Genomic DNA, 22,129 nt, shown 5'->3' with positions numbered 1-22,129 from the left:
GGGACCGGTGATCTGTGTCTGTCCCAGAGCTGTTGGCACTTGGGCTCGACTTCTCTGCAGAAGCTCTAGCTTCTAGCACTGCTTCTCTCTTCCCTCCTCAGCAACCCCGGAGCCTCGCATAGAAGGATTTCCTGACTGCATGAGGATGTTATTTACGGGACTTCCTCTGAAAGTTCATGAAGGGGGGTAGGATGTTGCTCTCCCTATGTGGCTGTAAGAGCTGTGAAAGTTTTCTGGGGGTGACAGGCGTTCCCTTGCAGGGAGGGTTTAGGGGGATTTTTACATGGAATGTAAATGTTCTTCTGAGAACAGATCTTTGTGGGGAAAAGGCATGGACGAGCATCATGATGATATATGGAACATGAAACTGATTATTCCAAGGTCAACTGGTAGTAAGGTTGATGTTACCACAAGAGCTCTTGGTTCCCTCTCTGAGACCATTAGAACATTTATACTAGTTCTTGAATATTAGTTCCCATTCGAATTGTTCTCCCTTTTCCAGCGTGGATTACATATTGTGATAAACACTTTAGAAGGCCTTTTTTGTATGTCCATTTTTATAAGGACTCTTCCTGAACAGTTAGGAGCCATGAGTGACTCACAGAGCAGCAAAAGGGGTGTGACACAAGAGGAGACCTTCTGAATATTGTATTTTTCATTGTCAGGCAGGAGAGGGGAAAAACTTTTTCCACACTGGGTGCTCCTTTGTGGTGTATCTCCATTGTGCCAACCGCAGTTAGGCCGACCTTCTATTTTAAGTGTCATTCCTCTCCCAGGGAGAGGAGGTATTGCCACTAGCAACCAGCTACTGGTTGGCCAGAGAGAACTAAAATGTATCTCTGTAAATTGGATGGTTCCTTCTCTCCTGGAGGCTTGGTACCTTGGGGTTTCAGAACCCCGGTGCCTGTAAACTGGTGTCCCTTGCCTGAACCTGAGAACATTAACTTTGTAACACACAGAAAACAGCTAAACCCAGCTCTGAACTGTTAAAAATACATCTCAGAGCAACAGCTCTGACAGCAAATGTGGAGTATATATACTAGTCCACTCTCCCTTAACTGCTGCTGAAATCGGCATCTGTCAAACAGGTGCCTGGAAATGGATTTAGACTCTCAGATAAAGTGTTTCGTCTCTAAGGCCTCTATGCACGCAGTGTGCAAGGGGTTAACAAGGGAGCTCCTTTGAAAACAGAGGCAGAAGGTCATTGGCGGCAACAGCAAAGACTCCTACAGCCTGCCATGGAGAGTCTTTCACCCGGCATTTCCCACCCAGGGGATTGTAAACATTGGCTCGAAGCCATGGAGTCCTACAGAACTTCTCTTTGCTTGGAGCATATACATTTATACGTGTTAATGGAAACTGAAGCACAGCAAGTTATTCCTGCATGTCCAGAAGGAGAGAGGGAGCTTCTGTTGAAGTTTATGAGATGAGGGAAAGAGCCATTACTCACGCTGGAATTTGAAAACATAGAGATATGCTTGTTTAGTGGTACTCCACATGTAACATAGCTGCTGTTCTCAGGCAAACTTTCTCAACTCACAGGAATGTGTAGAATGCTGTCACTTAATCAGAATCCAGAAGAGCTCTTTTATCTGCTATTTGTTAGTAACTATCAATATTGTTCTTATCTCGTTGTCCTTTAGCCTGAGGCAGTGCCCTCAGACATGAGAACTTGTAACATGAAAGCACTCATTACCTTGAACATTCCTGTTTGTATTGTCTTAAGCTATTATCTCTTTAGCTTAATTAAGATGCTTTGTATCAATTTTGAGAGAGATGAGTTCACCTGTAGAAATCTCTTCTACAACATCATTTTCACAAATAAAAGATTTTATATTTTTATAAGTCTATAACTACTCTGGAGTAGAGTCTTCAGTGATCTAGACTAATTCAGATCTTTTTCATCCAAGTAATGCAATAGGTTGTCTGTTATTAATTTCCCTTGGAAATTGGCTGCTTGAAAATAACATAAATTAGTCATACAAGCTTTAAAGTTAAAATTTGGATATAAAGCCTACCAAGGTCTAGTATTGGAGCAATTGTCACATTGTTTTTCTGCTAAATCTTCAGATACTTTGTATCAGCTTAGAAAATCCCATGGCATTTATAAGTGGAGGAAATTTTCTTTCGGGTTCTTTAAAACTCTTGGGCTTCACTTTGTACTGTGAATCCTAAGTTTTAGTTAGTGAGTAGTGTAGCGGGGAGACGTTGCTTCTTTCTCCACAGAATAAAACAGAGTGCCATCTTCTAGAGTTTTTATGAGTCCCATCCATTAGAGTGAGAGAGATGGAATACAAGCTGCCTAGATCCAAAGTAGAATCCAGCCTGGTTAATGTAATTAATGCCTGCTTTTATTTTTATCCAGTGATGGTAATGTAAAATGCATACACATTCCGGAGAGCGGTATCCAGAAACTCGGCTCCTTGCCCCTTCCAGCTGATTGTTCTTAAGCACTCAGCTACTTTCAGACACAGTCTTGCCCCATGACTCATATACTCCTGGCAGAATAGTGACTTGGCTTCAGCAAAGGCAAGGAAAGAGCAGTTACCCAAAAAAACCCCAGTCTAGTGGTCAAAGTATTTGCTTGGATGTAAGAGGTGCCAATTAAGTCCCCTTCAGGCTGAGTTTCCACTTTGAGATTAATGTAATAACATCTGTACAAGATGTTAATGTGGATGCAAACACATACTGCTTCCACCACCACTCTTAGTTACAGGTTTCACCAGGTGGGACTCCATATGGACTTCTGTTGAGAACATCCAGGTATCCAGGGTATCTGTCTGCCTAAACACGCATCACATGCGGTAGAGCTTCAGCTGAAATGCAGATGCTTGTTTCTCCAGCACAGGCCTTGCTAATGTGTGTGACCATCTACCCTTAAGACACACAGACACTTTCAGACTAAGAAGAAGAATTGATGAGTAAAGGTGCCTACAAAGCTCATAGTCAGTGGATAGCGCCTGGCATTTTGTTGGTCTTAAGCTTACAAAGCTACTTACTTAAATGTGAGACTCAGCCTGAAGACTCCCCTTAATCTTTTTGTCCTTTCTATCCAGTCCTTGGTTTTGCCATGAAATTACATGTCTATAGCAGGTCCTTGTCCTGCTGATATTTACTTTGAAACTCATCTCATTTCTAATGACCTGTGGTATGTTTAACTATGTATAAATACATACGACTGTCCACATATTGCATCTGTATATAGGATGTTCATATTTTTCTTCTTTTTTTCCTGGAAACCTGTATATTTCCAAACCTTTTTTCTCATTTGATTTTAGAAATAAAGATGTTTCATGAGGATTATGTTTCCCAAATGCAATTTTAAGGAGCCCTTGAAAAGTGTTTCATAGGAGTTTCATCTCTATGGTAATATTGAGTCTTGAAGCATGACTGAAGAATGGCTACTTTTTTAAAAAGCCTGTCACTCTTAGTGTTGTCGAGTATCTCTGTTGGTAAATACATCGCAATATCAGCACAGGCCTCATTGCATGCAAAGCTGACCACCTCTGTAAAGAACTAAGCTGTCCCATATTCCACAGAAGGCTACTCTGCAGCTCAGAGATTAGGGCTTCAGGGTTTTGATTTCGATGCATAACAAACCCTGGCAAGTCTTTCTTTGACTTTCATGGGCTCTGGATCAGGTACAGCAGTGATGCTGATGTTATTTTTGCTTCTTTCTCGTCGTATACAGATAAAACACTTTTCAAGTGAAGTTTCAGGTAGTCTCTCAGAAATGTTCTCTGTGTGGTATCAACAGAGAATCCTGTGAAGTAGTCTGCTTAATGGAAACGTATTTCCTTGTATTAGTTTTGAGGTATGTTCTGAATTATCACTGATGGTTACAAATATTACCTCATCTTAAAAGCCAGTTTTCCTTTCTAGTAGCTGTTGCACACAGCTGCTTAGTGCACAGAGACTTTTGAGGTAAAAACCACTGAATGTAGGTAAAGTATCTTCCGCTAGTGTTTATATGCACACGCATGATGTGCAAACACATACACACATGCGCTCCTACTGACAACGGATGTACCTAGAAATATTCTTCGTCAGCACCATCACACTGGGTTATGTGGTTCTTCCTAGAAACAAAAGAAGCAAAATTCCGATTAGTTTTGTGTGTCTAAACCATCAAAGAAATGAATGGCTTCTTTATTTATCAAGTTATCTTACAGTAGATGCTAAATCTTGCTTTCTTCAAAGCACAAATGTTTTAGCATCAAAAAGAGGAGATTGCTTTCTAAAATAACACCTTCATAGTGGGTGGTACTTGTGATCAGGATTTGTATCTTCTATAAATAGATAATTTTTTACTTGATGATTTAACTGATGAGATCATAACAACAACCTTTTCACTTTTCACAAAGCAGTTAATAAGGATTGTGCCTGAAACAGAGACAAATGTGAGTAAAGAGATAAAATTGCTATTACCCTGTGCACTTCATGAGACCCATAGCACTTGAAAGGATGTAATTTTTATGTATCTTAAACCTTTTGTCAAGAAATAAAGTGCTTTCTAAAAGACACTGAGGTAGTTTGGTTCACTTTTTCTTCAAAAGAGAAACTATTTTAATGTTTCTATAAACAGACAAAATCTAATCATCTTTCTCTACGAAAGAAAGGTTCTCTCCAGCCATACCTATCTCTGCGATGGAACCAACAACAGTTGCGTAATCATGGAAGAACCACTGCTCAAAAAAAGAAATGAAACAAATGTAATTATTCAGGCTGATATTATCCCTGGAAACTAAAGTACATTGTATAATGTAGTGATTATTACCTTCTCCATCACAGTTAGAAATAATACTAGGTCTTGAGAGACAGATTAAAAAAAGTCCTAGGCTTGCCTTATAAACGCAGAATGCTCAGTGAATTATTAATGGTAGTGACTGGAAAATACAGTAAGACAGTCCCAAGCAAGTAAAGCAAACACACTCCTCTTCCAAACCAGGGATGAAAAATATGTTGAAGTCATTGTACAGAGCTAAAAACCCTATGCTACCATCACCTACCTTGGCCTTATTATACTTTTTGGAAGAGCTGGAGGTTGCTATGCAAGGTGTTGCAGGGTGGCATGAGGCATCATCTCTCTCTCCCTTCCTTACCTCCTCTGTCCTTGCTGCCCGCTTCCAGCACACCCCAGACTACCCTTTCCCTTGTGTCCTGGGACTCACACACAAAGTTTGCCTATATGGCATAGGTGTGCTCTGCTCCCACAGGTCTTTGGGGTGTCCCTGGGGCATGGAGGTGGAAGGGAAGGTGGGGAACATCTGCACTGGGCAAGCGGAGCAGCTGTGGGCTTCAGGAGAGGGCAGGAGGCAGCTGCAGGTCTGTCTGCACGGCGCGGAGCAGGGCCGTCTCGGCTGGCCCGGGGAGGCTCAGAGCAGCATGCAGGGCAAGCGTCAGAGCCCGTGATCCTGCAGAAATGCCATCGCCTTGTAACTTAGTGTCACTGCCTTTTGAGTGGCCTCTTGTGCCCTGCTCAACCCTGGCTGTCCGTCAGTATTCCAAACTGCAGGTGATGAAACATGACAAAGTCTTTTCCTAAGCGATTTTTTAATATTACATTGACTTCATTTGAAGTAATGCTACACTGTCAGACCAGTGAACCATTTTTAAGCATATTCCTTTAAGAAATTACATTTCTTCTTTTCAGACTCTGTGGAGATTCAGTGCAGTGGTTCCAGCAAGTGGCAGGGAAGTGTGTTAGTGAGAGAGAGTCTCTTCACAGTGGAGACTGAAGCCAGGCTTTGATCAATACACAAGCCTGGATTTTTAACCATCTGTAATCGTCCTTTCCAACTAGTCTGTGGTGAATGTGTCAAGTTTTGTCATACAGCTGAGGAGAAATTTTCTACAAAGTTTGAAGAAAATCGTGCAAGTCATTTTAGAGTCCCAGACCTGAAGAAGCAGCCATGCAGTAGCAGCTGCACAATGAAGTTGGAAAGATTCCACTTCAAATCCTCCCAAAGAGTTTGAAGCAATAGATTTTTTGTGAAGTTGGGAGACCACAAAGAAACACTAAATATCTATATTCTACATACTGCACCATATATTCTATAGCTATATTCCCTCATTTTTACTCAAAAAAAAAATAGTCAAAAGGATGCCCCAAAGGCAATGTGAAATCCCTGCTAGTGAGAACTCTACAAAATACCTGAGCTTAAGAACCATGTTAGGGAAGTTAAAAAAAATCATCTTTCATGAGGCTGAAATGTTTTAAGCAATTAAATGAGCCAGTGTCTAATGGCAAATATAATTAATAAAATCAGCACCAAAAAGTGTACAGTAGAAACCACAATCACAAAACCAAAAGATTTCAAAGAAAAATTTTATTTCGATTCAAGGACTTTGTATGAATTTAAGCATCTTGCTAATTGCTTTTGTGGCATGATTTTTATGAAAGCTAATGTTTTAAAGGGTTTATAGGCCTCTTCAAAGTTCCCTCAGAACTAATTAGAATGAAATTAATCTCCTTCAGCTTTAGATGGCTAAAAGGAAAATGTCCACATGTGGGCCGGTCAGTTCAATCCTCCTCACAGATACTAAGCACGTGCAGCATGTGTTCATCTGACCTGTAGCACACGCTTATGATAAAATAAGATCAGTTGTGGGTGAGATGAGGAATAGGCCATGCCTCCCCCACCCCATCACCCTCCTGTAGCCCCCTCGAATCAGCAGAGATGAGGGAAGCACAGCAAAATGCCTTCTCTCCGGAGTGAAAAGAAGACCCAGGGCCACAGCGTGACTCACTGGCTGGTAGATTAAAGAGTGCCAGGAAACATTCATGGGTACTGCAGCTCAATTGTCTATACTGTTAAATTATTAGAATGGTTCCTGGCATGGTTTTGAGTTATGACAACCAACCTTTCCCCAGACAGTTCCTAGGCACAGTTAAGCATGGATCAAAGACCATTCCCAATGAGCAGTTTGCATGTGGTCACCTTTTTGGGGAGGCTGAGAATTTAATAATATGGACATAGGCCACTCTGTTCCTGTTGGTCTCGGTGCCAAAGGAACATTTCCTGTCCCATTTAATTTCCTAGCACAGACGTAGCCACTGTGTTACAGTCTGATCCCTGCTTTGTTCCTGTAGCTGTGCAACTGGGCATTAGTCTGTACTTAAAGTCTGTGGCAAACCGAAATGTAGTCTTTTGTGTCTGCGTTACTCAACCCCATCCTTAAACCTCTGTTTGTCTTTGTCCTTTTTGAACTGTATGCTATTCAGACAGCAACTATATTTGGAAAGGGCTGTGTATTATGCCGTTCCATTTAAATTAAGCAGTTACCCAGAAGTGAAAATCTGCTCTGTAAAGTAAATGGAAATTAAATGAGACTGACACAATGCCTAGACATTGTGTTCGCATTGCTAGTAAGCAGATACTTAGCACTAATTGGATTTTTCGTCAGAAACAGGTACCATGAAGTGCAAGATTGAAACTCCTGGGGCTAGATAGTCCCAGATGGCAACATCTGTCAGGTATAATAAGGCAGAAAGCTTTATTTCAGAACAAAGTTATCTTTCTTCTTCTGACTCTAAATGCAGCTCTTCCCTTCCTTCTCACTGAGCACATTTCCTTCTTTAGGGGGTCAGACACAGCCTCAGTAGACTTTTGCAGATGTTCTTTTATTTTCTAATGCCTCTCAGATGACACACATTTCATGTATTTTCTTCCCGAAGTGCTGCCTAAATCTATTGACATTTGAATTGTTAGAAGCAGTGATCTACTGATATCATTCTTATGTGATATCATCCCATCTTATCTGGGTAGTGGAAACATAAAACATGCACTGGACAAGGAGCATAGTTATTCCTTTCAGTATGTACTCCTTCCAGTGTATGAATTATTCTTGATCTTTCTTATGTAGCTCAATCTATGAAATACAGATGTCATAAGGTATCCTCAGGACAGGCAGAGTGGGCTGAGAAGCTAAAGGGGGAAAAGGAGCTAATTTGGCCTAGGAGTATTTGGAGGCAGCTGGAAGAAGAGAGGACAGAGTGTGAAATTCGAGGGAGTTTGGGGGTACGAGGGAGCAGACGGGGAACGTGAGGGGAGGCAGAGCACACAGGACACGGCAAGGCAGCAGGCCGTGTCCACCTGGGAGGCAGCGGGGAGGTAGGGACATTCAGTGACGTTGTCAGGAGGCCATTGGCATGTGGCAGAGAGTCACAGGCAGGGGAGCGGAGCCTGGAGGTTGAGGGACAGCTGGGAGGAACTTGGCTGCTGTAAGAGAAGGGCTGGAGAGGCCAGGCAGGGTGAGGGAAAGCAACGAGGAGGCAAAGGAGGGAAGTTTTTTAGATGAGAGGGCTAAAATGCAACATGGTCACTAAAGCCTACAGCCTCCAAAGTATTTAGGAGTCTTGCGCTGAATTTAGTATCTCTGTCAGCGTGTGACTGCGAACACCTTTTCCTACAGAGCAATCACCATGTCCCACATTACGTGCGTGTCAGATTTTCAGGACAGGTAGAATTTAAGCAAAATACGCTGATGCAGTTGCTTGCTTTTTTCATCCTACAAATGGGACCTCATCAAGCAGCTCTTTATCAAGTGCTCTATCTCTCAGGGAGAGCCTGTCTCACTGGTGGTGTGGCTTACCTAAGCAAAGCATTTTTTCATTCTAAGTCAGAACCGTGCTAAAGAGGAAGCGGTGATCTAGTTGTTCAGCCTCACCATATCCTGTGTTCAGAATAATTTTCATTTCTACTTATCTGCAAATGTTAATGGAATGTCCACAAATATTTTCTTGGTTTCTATGGTAAGAGAAAGAGAGTGTGAAACTCAGTGTCAAAACCACTGCTTCATCTGCATCATCCCGTGCTTTTCAGGAGAAGACCCTGACCACTAGAGGAGTCATCTGTGGCATTACTTGTGTGCAAAGTGACATTTAGTACATTTTGATCCCTTTCAGGTTCACGTTTTGAAACACAGACTTGCATATTGCAAACCATAAAGGTTACGTGGTCACTTTTATAATTGCACAGTAACAACAGAGTATATCGAAAGAGCTCAACATAGATTACTTCCTCTCTGACTATAAAACAATCAGGCATTGTCTGGAATTTAACTGTAAGACTTCGGAAATCATTTTTTTAAAGGTTTAAGCTTCCAAATTACTTAGAAGTAACATCTCCCAGTCCTCTGTGTACGCATGCATGGAGCGTAGCAGGGTGCGAATGCCTGGGGAACTGTGCCAGTAAGTGGTCACGTGGGAGAAGCAGCTAACGTGGTGCACGAAGCTTCCGCAGGCTCTGAACGCAGCGCTGTGCCCCTGAGCGAGCACCCAGGGACCAGCCGTGTGCTGCGACACTGCTCTCAGGAGAGGAGCAGCTGTCCCGTGCCACATTTCCCTGGAAAAGGGACTTTAGTTTGGGGCACACGTTGTCAGAAGTGTTCAAACTGTCTCACAGCCATGAATCGCCCAGTCCTTTGCCTGTGAGAGTTCAGAGCCTTAATGTGGCAGGGCTGGCAGGGCTGGGGAGGATAAAGCCCCTTTCACTCTGCGTGAGAAGAGCTGTGTGGATCTCAAACCGGGAATCGGGGAGTTTGGTGGTATTCCCACAGGTCAGAGATCACAGAGCTCTTGCTCCTGACACTGCACCCAGCCATTGACAAAAAATAATGGGTTGAAATTGTTATATCTTATTTTTCCAAGCAATATTTTTTCGATAAGCTTTTCCACAAATGTCCTGAGAGAAAAAAATGTGCGGATCAGTTCAAGAAGTATTTCTGCATCAGGAAAAATATGTATGTGTTTTAGGAGGAATTCTGTCTCATTCAGATAGGGCAGTTCCAGTAAAAATCCCTGACCTCCAGTTACATTTGTCTTCTTTCCCTGGAGTGGATCTCTGAAGACATTTTTCTGGTTTCTATAGAGAGAAATATTTTGGAAAAGCATCACTAGTATGGTACCAGATCAGCAACAAGACAAATGGAGTTAAATAATGCCCAAATTCCGCACAGGAACCTGTTTCTGAGGACAGGTATCTGGAAGTCTAGCTTGCCAGTGCAGAACTTTGCACTGTGTTATTGAACTGTTTCAAAGACAAATTTTATGAATAGAGATCAAAGTGTTTAAGAGGACTGTTAGCAAATATGACCACTTGTGCAAATATCCGTGAACCTCCCTTCAATAGCCTTTCGGTAGTTCCAAAAGCTGTCAGGGCATGTAATGATTGTAATAAATGTTGTATTTGCTTTTGTTTCAACTGGCTTTCACCAGAAAATTCAGCTGATAACTTCCAATGTTATTTTTGCTTAGAAGATAATTATGTTGTTATCATTAAAAAAACCACTCTTCTTACACATTTCCTTGTACTGGTCTTGAAATTCAGAACTCACTATCCTATTTAACAATTTTTAAAGTTTTCATTCTTATCTTTGCACTTGTTCCTTGTCAGTGTTTTTACTTTTTTTCATGCTCCTCCTGAATGTTTGTTGAAGGAACAAACAAACCAATAATTGCTGAGACCCTCCCTGCTCCCAGATTAATAGTCAGAGGTTTAAATTATAGCACACACTAAGAACATTTTGGTATTTAGCTGATGATCATGTGTTGTTATGGCTGGATTATAACTGCATTCAGGAGCAGGATCCTCCCCTGGCTCTAAGATTATATTCTAGCAATGTAAGAGCTCACGCAGGACTCTGAAGAAGCTCCTTGTGTTCTTCTGTAAATATACTGAAGATACAGTCAGCCTCATCGCTATTTGGTCTACTTGTGGGAAACGAAAGGATAAATATAAACTGTCCCATCTCTGTTGTGGGTCCAATGTGCAGGACTCATCAAAGCACATCGGCGAAGCAGTGCCAGTAAAATTCCCCCTGGGTCTCTACAACATGTTGTGACATGACCACTAGGACAAGAGCAGCCTAAAAGCAGATGCTTTACGTGGCATGTCCCTGGGAAAGGGTGTATCATATGGAAATAAATTGTGAGAGAAGTTAGTGCTGGTCCAACCAACAGCACATGGGCAGAGACAGTCACACAGCTAGAACGGTCATGAAAACTGACAGTATAAGGTACCTCTGTGTGTGAGGAAACCATAGTGGACAGTACTGAATGCCTTTGTAAGGGACATCTTTGGGGAGGTTTTGACTTAATCTGTATCCAGCTGATAGGGAAATATATATATATAAAGATAGATATATATATATATAATTTCTTCCTGTCTCATCATCACTGCAGCTATCCATACTGAGATTTTCCATACAGGACCCTTTTCTATGCACTGACCAAACCAGTTTGTCCTAATCTGTGAGATTTTACAATTTGGATTAAATTAAATGGGATCTGTATACACAACACTTACGAGGTTGTAATTCTGTAGCTAAACATGCTCTCTCTTATATTCCTTTTTGTTTTACAGGTTGTTACTTTGTGGTATAGAGCTCCTGAAGTTTTGCTTCAGTCCAGCTATGCAACACCAGTTGATCTCTGGAGTGTTGGCTGCATATTTGCAGAAATGTTCCGTCGAAAGTAAGAAATACAGTTTTATTTTCTTCATGATTTTCAAATGAAATTTGAAAAAATGTGCAGTAATGTCTGGTACAATACACTGGGTCACATTTATATTGGAAAGGCCTGATAGGGTGTTTTATTTGCAGTGAAAGATGTAAATACCTATTGTGAATTCATACTTGTTGCCATCTTGGAGTCTTTATTTTTTGAGGGGAGTATGCCTCAGCTCTTGGTAAAGCCTGTATGAGTGTCATCGTATTTTTGTTACACACATCCAAATGCAGATTAAAGTAGTCTAGAGAGAGTGTTGATCAATTTGAGTAAAGCTGCGTTCTAGAAAGGATTTACCATGAGGAAGACAGAGCATGGTGGTCAGCAGAGTCTTCTTGCTCTGGAGTTTGTGCATTGGAGCATCAGATGTTTGCTTGTAGCCCCTCTTGACATATTTGAGATCTCAGAAGTCACTGATTTCTAGAGGTAGGAAACAGAGGCAGGATTTTTTTAAGAGTAAGCGGTTTAGCCTGAGCGTAGAGAGATAGTTAAATGTAGTCCAAAACCAAAACCCAGATAAAATACTTTTTTGGGGGGCCGATTCGATTAAATTGGCTATCAGAACTGTCTTGCTACAAAATATTACAGATGGATGCAGATGAGTTGTGAATGCAAGAGGAACACTTGTGTACTGGTCTTTCCCCATGGAAGGATACTAATATGGAGGTTGTACCATGTAGGGTATGAGGAGGAACAAATCCCCAAGAACCTTAACAAGGTAAACGTGTCTCAATATTAACCCAATCACCTGCATTTTGCTTGAGCTTACTGCAAAAAGTGCGTGTTGTCATCACTGGGGAGATCTCCATGTAGAAACTGTATAGCATTTTGTAACACCTACTGTGAAATCAAATGGTACACACAAAGAAAACGTGAAAGAAAATTATACGTTGAGTGGCTTAAAAACCAAAATCAGTGTCATTTACAAGGAGAAGCTGTACTGCAAGGGCCACAAGAAATAACTAATTTAGACAATGTGAAGTTCAAAATAATAATTGAAGTCTTGCAAAATAACGTTTGGATTCTACTATTTATTAGTGTTAGTATATGGAAAAATCATTTTTCTTGGGCGTCTTGCCTGGCCACATGGCCTGGGTAGAATTATTATACCCCACCCTCTCTGTTTCTGACTCAGAAATGAGATCAGAAAATGACCAAAAAAAGCATGTTGGTTTTAAGAGTATCAATTAAACCCTCCATTGCAAACTTCTAAAGATTTAATCTTACCCCATATACAGCCAGGTTCACGATAGCATTAAGCTGTTGATATTTTTTCTGATTTAAATAGCAGAGTCAACAACTTCATTTCAGCAATTGCAATAAGAGTGATACAGGACAAAAAACTTTATTTCATGCTCAAAACTCTCATTTTTTTCTCATTTAATATGCAGTATTCTGACAGAGGAGAAATATTGCCATACACAAGCACTACCTATTTAATTTTATTTTTCCTTTTATAATGTGCAAGCCTCACTGACTCTCCAAATCCAACACAGTAAATTAAATTAGAGACAGTTAAATTTTCTACTTGTTTACAAATGCAAATATTACATTAATATTACAAAATCAGAGATAGCTTTTTAAATGGAAACGAGATCTGGCTTGAAGCAGAGTTTGATAAAACCAGGACTTCTATTATTCTTGCCAAATGCAGGGTCAGTCTGACATTCTCAGTCCTAAATTTGGGAGACTGTCAAAAACTGTAGAGGTCAGGAATCTGCCAAGTCTGTATGTACTATGTTGTTTCATTGGAAACAGTATGACTTTCACATACTTCAGCACACAAGCGTGATTTGGAAGACTAATCTAAAGCCTCATTGCCATAATGCTCCAATGAACAGCAGCGAATGCTCTCTCCATGGACTGTTGTATTGGGTTAATGTTGCAATACGCTCTGCATGATATATGTTTTCTGATTCTCCTGATGGATTGCAAAAGAAAACCCATGTTACTGTGACCTCGGTAGCAATAAACTGTAAAATTTTGCAAACCCCATGGATTATTTCCAAAAGATTGAATAAATACAACAGCTATTTCTGCTGGAAAATGGTAGCACCCTTGGGTAATCACCCATCTGCATTTCCACTGGTGTCGATAGGGTAAGAGTACAAAAGTGCAGCTAAAGCTTAGGGGTAGATGTTGGTTTGACATTAAGACCACCTTTTCTTTTTACTGTCTTACTGGGTATGCCTTCTTTCCTTACACTCTTTTTATTTCACTTTGAAAGAGTTTAAAGCTCTGTCATTTTTAGGAAATATACTGAGACTCCCCTGGGCTTTTTTATATCACTAGAATGGGTTTGGAAATAAAACCCTGCACAGCATCACAAAACATATCAGAATCTGTTTATGCCAAGAAGACATTTGACAATTTGAGTTTGCTAAAATAGTTTTGTAGTCTGTTACAAATACAGTCAGGGTGCTGCAGGTTTGGACAAGTATAGGAGAGAAATGAGCTCTGTATGAATGGTCCAGTCCCTACATTATGGATTGCTGTGTCTCTAAGTGGAAGGCACCTCATTTAGTTTGAATTACCTTTATTCCAAAGCAGTTTAAGACAAATGCAAACAAAGTATTTGTTTAAGAAATAGGTTCAAAATACATAAAAGTGTATAAAAGAATTCACAGACACACACGCACAAAAAAATATATCTAGATACGCCGAGAGTAAATTTGAACATTTCGCTCATCTTGGCTGATTCAGGTAAACAAATGACATTTCTCAGCTGAGGGCTATCGTCCTGTGACGTGAGGTTTGTATAATGTCATAGCTATATTTAAAACATGCACTTTTTAATTATGATGCATATTTGTGGGCTTCTGCACACATGAATGCACAAAGGTTGTATCCTGAAGCCCCTCATGCAGGTTGCCATGGATCCTGCTGATCTACTTACAGATCAGCAATAAATTGCTCAGTCGTCAGGTGTATGTGTTATGCATGCAGAAACTATTTGGCTTTGTGCATCTTTTTTCTGTTCATGTGCACTGCGGATGAGAGCACCCCCAAATAAAGCATTACTTGAAAATTTCCTTATATGTTAGTTTCAGTTTTTAAATTTCCTGCCTACTTAAGTATGTCACAGTGACTTCTAGACACATTTGGATGGACTGTCTTTATCTAACGAAAGCGTAAACGTATTTGTCACAGTTACTGTTTTCTTCGTGATTTAAAAGCTATGGTGCATTGATAATAATAACCATTACGGTAAATTGTAAACTATGCTATGACTTGCTATATCACCGAATATCTGTGATATGACTGCACATCACAGAATTCTGCAGAGATACAGCTGGCAGGACTGACGGAGGCCAAATAGCGTGGGGGCCATCCTTTGGCACAGCAAGCAGATGAGCATTTTTTGTTATGTTTAGGTAAAAAAAGGATTACTTGTAAAAAGGGTTTCACTCTAAGGCTGAGCATTTTCCTGGCCAGTAGGAAAGGGCCTTGTACCTCCTACTCAGTGAACAACTCATTAAAGAGAAAGGCAAAGAGGGGAGTAGAATCCATGTCTGTGGATACATGAAAATCTTCCAGCTGGCTCACGGCTGCGGGCGGCTCCGAAGCAGGAAGCCATGACCAGTCCTTTGGGGGAAGAAAGGAACATCTCTCTTCTTACTTGAATTAGGTAATACTTAATCAGGTGAATGAGTGTGAGAGGGAAAGAACACTGGAATCTGAGTCTGGGTGAAATGATCTACAAAAGAAAGCAGGGATCACCAGTCTTAGACTCTCTTCCAAGCAGGCAGTCTTGAGAAAAAATGTGGAAATATTTCAATGCTTCATCGTTAGTGCATCTATACATGCCTGGTCTTCAAAAACCACAACCCTGTATGATTTAAATCCTGCACAGGCTAGGGTGTCAGTAGGTGTGTATGTGGGTCTAATGAGTCAGATATCTATACAATAATTTGAGCCAGGCAAATTTAACCATAGTACTGAACAAGCAATTGAGTTTCTCTTTCTTTGTAGTAAATATCAGGCTAAAAATCATCAGAAGAGACCATCAGTATTTGTAGTCTGTGTTATATTCGTAGCCCAGTCAAGCTAAAGGAGTCATATGGTTGAGAGTGGCCAGAGTTGTGACTGCATGTGCAATCTTCATAAACATTACCAAGTCAAACCCAAAACTTGAAAGTCTCAAAAACCTTTTCCACCTCCCCAGACCAAAAGTAAAACAGTATTCTCTCAGTTCCCTAAGATTCATCCAGCCAAGAGGGAAATTAATTCCATGTACATGGGCTTCTTATTGAAACCTTTCATGTGCCAGTTCCATGGTGTTTTAGTCAGCCCGCTGTTGGTAAGATCATCAGTCTCAGAATTTCATAAGCTTCAAGATTGTCACAAATACCACAAGGATATTAGTTCTTAATTTTTAAACATGAAATCATGCTTCTAACGGTTGTCTCATTTTTCAGCTTACACTACCAGCCCCTAATACAGGAGACAGTTATTGTGTTACCAACCATACTTGAAAACTGTAGCAACAGAAAAGAGACATGCGACTCTACTAAAATACCTGTGATGGAACCGGTTCCCTGGTAGACACAAATAACAGACATAGGGAAACAAGCTATAGGCATATACATCATCTTTCAGTGGTATAATTTGTCCAGTTAGAGGATACATCATCATGTGTGGAAAAGCCATGAGTCCAGGACTTTGTTGCTCTACTAATGTATGCAGATGTGATAAAATCAAAGTTTAGAGCTTGATCTGGTGATCAGGCTGTGATGTGAGCACTGGATTTGGGACCTACAGGCTGCCTTTAATCATAAAACACGTAACACGTTTAAAAAAACTAGCAATACACCCATGTTCATTCTTAGATACGTCTTACAGTATAGATTAATTGTGTAGCATCTTTCACACTAAAACATAGTAAATCTTTATTATCCTTTCCAAACAAGCCATAGGTCATTAGAAGAGTTTGAAATGCAGCCATCGGATCCATTGAATGTACTTTTTCTGTGCCAGCTCCAGAACCAGGTGGTAGGACAGGTCTGTGGAAGGAGATGGGCCATCCACCTGCCCCTGGATTCCACCTCTACTTGTGAGCAAGGGAAGAGCAGTTGGCTCTACGGCTTAAGTTTCAGTTAATGCTTTGTGGGATAAATATGGTCAAGTGATTGCAGAATAAAATAGCCAAGTGTAACAGGAACACCTGGTTTTAAGGTGTCTCTAAAAACTGAAGCTGGATGGGAAAGTCTGAACTTCTGAGTGAAAAGAATAACTCTTTTTAGATGGGTCATGTGGTAAAGTCTTTGCTTCACTGAAATCATTGTTGAAATGAACCCTGACTTCAAAGGGGATTGTAACCTTGCTAGAAACAATTCAGTGCGACAGAGTGGCACAAAGAGCGGTGGAGTTAATCTCTGTTAATGTGCGCAGTGCAGCCCTTGGAGTGATCTCTGTGAAAGGCAGTGTTGCAAACTGGCAAGGTGGAGAGGGTATTGCATAGCGTTGTCCCAGCTTCTGTTCCTTGTGGTTCTTTCAGTGATCCTGTGCAAGCTTTGCGTTGTCTTATCTATGAAATAAAGCTCAACAGGTAACTCCCTGGGATGGTGAAACTTTCATTCAAAATAAGGGTTGGAATGTATGTGAGAGATAGGAAGAACGGTCAGTTGAAGAGCTGAGGCTGGAATTCACAATGTCTCTCTTCTATTCTTCATGAGACTGCACAGCACAAGCAAAAGAGTGTGTTCAAGCTAAATTTGCAAGAGTTTAAGCTACTCTGCTGGTATGATTGTTGTTATTTGTCTGCCTAAGTATCACACACATGCAAAAAAAAAAGTAGTTTCAAAGGAAATCAGACCATGAGTGTGTAAGCTACTGTGTGCATGTCCTTATCCAGAGAAGGAGGTACATACTCCCATTTGTTACCGGTAGGCAACTAAGTGATAACTCGTAACAGAGCCTACAGGTCCTCCGGTGCTTTGAATGGGACAGGCAGCTTTTATCTCGGAAGAGATCTGTAGTCCAGTTCATCCTTGAGTCTGTTCTTGTGTAACCAGCATCAGCTTCATCATGTGCTCATTTGGTCTGAATTAGCTGTTCCTATAGGTGCTAACCTCTCACAGATGTAGTCTTTTAAAAAAAATTTGAAAAAATTAGGTATACATCTGGCAACATATGTTCAACAGCAGAACCACAGGTTCTCAACTGCCTAAGCGTGTTCTTCATCTGGAGAATGGAGAGGACAGTGGTTTTTGGGGAAAGTGATTAAGAGAAATTCTGCTATGACAGAGAATTGCTTGGAAATTGGAAGTACTGTGTCCTCTACTCCAGACGTATCCTGAGTTACTCATTCCTTGTGATGAGTTGCTTTGCTGTTGAATGGTCTTAAGGAACAGACAATGAATCCGTAACTTTGCAAATGCATACCTGACGGGAGGATTTATGTGTAATGAGTGACCCTCATTTCAAATTAAGCAACAGTATGTCATCACTTTAAAATGTTTTCCATTAATATTGTTCAATTATCCAAAGCATTGGAGGGAGCAGAAACATTGGTTTGAAGCCTGTAATCAACAGTAAATATCATATACTGGAACATCAGCAGCAAAATACTGTGCAACTTAATACGCAGCTTGTTTTTCTAAGTACCATACATATTGTTGCCATAGCCTAAGTGCCTCAGCGCAGGCAAAGACGTGACTGAAGATATTTTTGTTTGGATAAGACCAGAGGAGAGAGGCCACATATTCATATAATACACCATAAACAAAACTCTTTCTCAATTTGAAATCAATGGATAAACTTAGCATGATTTATGTAGGGTAGGAAATCATGGGAAAATCACCAGGATTTCTGTAGGGAAGTATATTCTTTGTCTTTTTAAAATTATATTTATTAAGAGTTGTTTTGCACACTGTTATGAATTGTTACCAAACTGGGTTTTTAACTTCTTGCTATGTGTATGGATATTACAGATGAAATCCTGGTCATACAGAACATAAGAGAAAGGCATGCAACTCTGACTGATAGAAGTAAAGACTTCAGTTTTGGTTTACCCTCCTGCACATACAATAGTACCATGAACAGTGTCTGAAAAGAGACTCTAAAGATAATAAAGAGAATCTAAAACATGAATTGTGCCATGCAAGGAATTGTGAGGCATACTTCTGTGACACAGCTTTGCCTCATTTCAGATGTGTTTTGTCAGTTATTTTCCTGTGCTTCAGCGTATCTGGTCGTTTAGTCCTCACTGTTTTAAGTGGGCACTGTGGCTATGCAGCAGTAGGAATATTTTGCTTTGCTTACTAGATCCTTTATTTCTCCATACAGTGCAGTTTCTACCTTTTTTCAGCTTTTAGCTTAACCCTCCCTTTTCATGCTCCATTCTCTTATTTTCAACACATTTCTGAAATGCCTTTCAAAAGGGAGAAAGAAGAGAGCTGTCATATATTTTCAGATCTTCTTTATGTTGGAAAGATGAGAGAAATAGAGGGAGCAAAAGAGGAATTAATGAAAGAGAAAACCAATATGTATAACTGGATATTGGGAGAGAAGGTAATAAAACCAAGACGGTAGAGACATCTAGGCAAAAAGCAACTGAGTTAATATAGCCATAAATGCTGCTTATAACTTGGGTTTTCTGTATAAACTGGCAAGTATCTTAAATGTGGTTTAAGAGAGAACTGTTCTCTTTATCATGCAGCAATTTCAAACACAGACTTTGCAATCATATTATCTGGTGTTTTCCAGTGAACCTTAAAACAACATATCTAGTGGACCAAGAGCTCAAAACTATAATCATTCACATGTCTTCTTGCTCATGGTTATATTTTGGTAGCAGGAAAATTAAAACAACAACTTTTTTTTTCCTTTTCTGTTTTGTTTTTGTTTTAACAAGCGAAGGTAAATGTTGCAGCTTAGAACGGTAAAAGCTACACAGCCTGATTTGCAACTTTTGAGCCAACGTACTGTACAGTTCTGGCCTAAGTTTGTTTTTGCCATTTTTAGAAATTATCTTGTTTTGTTACAAGAGTGATTTAAGTTGCAAGTGCCATAAAAGTTCACCACGGTCCAGACCAACTGTACTGGGAAAAGGTTTGTTCCTTGGAAAGATCTTGTCAGCATTCAAAATTCTGTGCTTTGCACTTTTCCTCCTTTATTCTTCTGCCATTCATGTGCATATGGGTGTGTGGGAGGCTGATGATTTTTCCAAACCAGACCTAATAAAATAAATTTTTTTCTTCCTCCCCAGATAGGTGGCCAACCTATTACAAAGATTTTTTTCAAGCATTTTTAAGTTGAATGGACCCAAGCCACAATTTAGCTTAGTGACCTTAGTGATCTGATGGAAAAACAATGACGTTTTGCTCCAGACTTAACTCATAAAGGAAGGCAGAAGACTGCACTTGTTCATGTTATTCCAGTTTTTGGAGAAGCAGGGTTGTTTCCTGTTTAATCTGATCTCGGAGGTGGAACTCCCATTGACTTTGAGCAGAGGACCAATGCACATTAATGGAGACAAGGGCAAACAGTCGGAGTAACACCACCAATTATTGAGTACAAAATAAATGTGAGTTTCCCAGACAGCATCATACCATTAAAAGTAGAATACCTTGTTGTTTTTCAGCTCACATATTCCCTCAAGCCTTTTCTAGCTGATATCTTTCTAGGTGTCTACAGTTGGTCTGATTGATAGCCGTTAGTCAAATCCAGCAACTGTATCAGTCTGTGGTTGGAGATGAGTGGTGAGTGAGTGCCAGGCCATTCACTTGTGGTTTTCCTTCTAGTTTCCAGCTGTGCCAGACGTTCAGTCAGAGGAATAGATCTGTTGGTAAGGGAAACCGTTGATAAACCATAGAAACCAAAAACTGTCACTACCCGTGACAAAAAAACAGAAGGGAACTTTGAGGCAGGGGTAAGAAGACCCGCAGAAATGGTGTTAGCTGACCAAGTTTCATTTGACTGTTAAATTAAGGTGTGGGGTCATGTCAGGCCAGGCAGGGGCCAGGGGCCGGGCTGGGTGGCTCTGGGCTGGCAGTTGTGCACGGCTGTGCACGGCTCCAGCCCAGCAGCAGCTCAGGAGAGAGCTCCCCTCCTGGAAAGCTTCCCGTAGCTTCAGCGTGTGCAGGTGGCACAGCACTGGTCTGAAATCCCCCGGAGCACATCATCCTTAGAAAAATATACATTCCTTAGAAGGGCGATACCGCAGTCCGTGACAATCTGAATTAGCCTGGCCAGAGGTCAGAGGAAAAGGCCTTGTGGCTAGGAGAAAGACCGCAACATGTCAGTCATGATGTAGATATTTGTAAGTCCTTGGAATTACCGTTGTAGCATTTGTAATGGATATTCGGAAAGGCAGCTGGCAGCGGCAAGGTCTGGCTCCCTCACGCTGAGTTGTGCTCGGCACAGCTGTCAGCCGGTCGATGCGAAGGTGCCACCACCTTTGTGTCTTCTGGAGCGTCTCAGAGACAAGTTCATTCCTGGGATAAGCCAGAGCAGCCTGAGGGCTCCTTGGATGGTATCCCCAGCTGCAGGTGGCTTTCAGCAGTCACTCCAGCAGCCAGAGAACAGGAGAGAAGCAGAGCAATGTTACCCGTGCCCCTTCCTCTCTGGCCCGCAGACTTTCCTTTTGAAAGGGTCTCCTGGCTCTTGCACACAGCTTCCCTCTTCAGGAACTTGGCTGAGAGAGGCTTTGCTTTTCACCTAGAGCTTGGCCAGGGGAAGCTCTGTGTACTTTTGTTTGACTGCTAATAGAACTGAACGTTGTTTTTATTTACTTTTCTCTTTCATAAGAAAATGGCTACTAAAAAGTATTTAAACTCCGAGTAGCGTACAGGATCCTTTCCTGGACACTGGTGCACTCCAGAGAGCGGGGGGCAAGACTAGATTTTAACTGTCGCTCATGTTGCTGAGCTCCCAACTGTGGGCTTTTTTCCAAACTGGGTGTGTAGTCAGAAATTTTGATCTGAACAGCTTTAATGAGTTTTCTGTATGTGATTGTCCAGAAAAGAATTATAATAATTAGCTACCATTGATCAGTTGTGAAAACAGTATGTAATAGTTCAGAAGTATATAGGACAAATCTGTCTCACATTTGTGTCTTTCCTTTCTAACAGCTTCTAGCACTTCTCCGTATGTAGGTGGTCACCAAAGCTGTTAGATGTCCTTTATGTCTAAAAAAAAAAAAAAATCATAAAGCTGCGTGAGAGAAGTGGAAAGTGCACCTGAAGGGACAACAGCAAGACTTTAAACATAGCTAGGGATAAGACAGCAAAACATTACAGCTTTCTGAAACGTTGTAGTACTTTGTACCAAGTAAATAACTGGCTGTGAGAGGAGAGCTCAAAATGTCAAAGTGAAAGCAAGAGGAAGTTTGATATTTAGATTTCTGGAAAACCATTTCTGCGAGAGAACCGCAGTGCCCAGAGGCAGCTCCCCGGTGCCTTTGCGGAAAAGCTTACCTACACCGTGGGGTTCAGACTGCTGCAGAGAGCTTGCCTGCTGATCTGGGAGCCTGTGCTGTGGCTGAAGTTGCAGATGTCAAAGACCCGATAGAGTCCTAATTTGGGGAGGAAGGGAGGTGGCCACAGCCTCTCCTGCATGTGCGTGACGCTCAGAGAGCAGCACGCATGGTACCCACACGTAGCTGGAGCCACCTTTGCC

At 41.1% G+C, this 22,129-nt stretch overlaps 1 protein-coding gene across 1 annotated transcript in view; it reads left to right on the top strand.

Moving 5' to 3' along the window:
* Nucleotides 1–22,129, top strand: part of CDK6 (cyclin dependent kinase 6) — a 130,500-nt gene that overhangs the window by 84,258 nt on the left and 24,113 nt on the right. Inside the window, exon 5 of the mRNA XM_065628307.1 lies at nt 11,367–11,476. Within this exon, the coding sequence (XP_065484379.1) occupies nt 11,367–11,476 (110 nt within the window). The remainder of the gene's footprint in view (nt 1–11,366; nt 11,477–22,129) is intronic.

This window comes from Caloenas nicobarica, chromosome 2 (assembly GCF_036013445.1).
Source record: "Caloenas nicobarica isolate bCalNic1 chromosome 2, bCalNic1.hap1, whole genome shotgun sequence".
Lineage (NCBI taxonomy): Eukaryota > Metazoa > Chordata > Aves > Columbiformes > Columbidae > Caloenas > Caloenas nicobarica.
The sequence above is the reverse complement of the archived record's forward strand: the minus strand, read 5'-3'. Positions and strand labels throughout refer to the sequence as shown.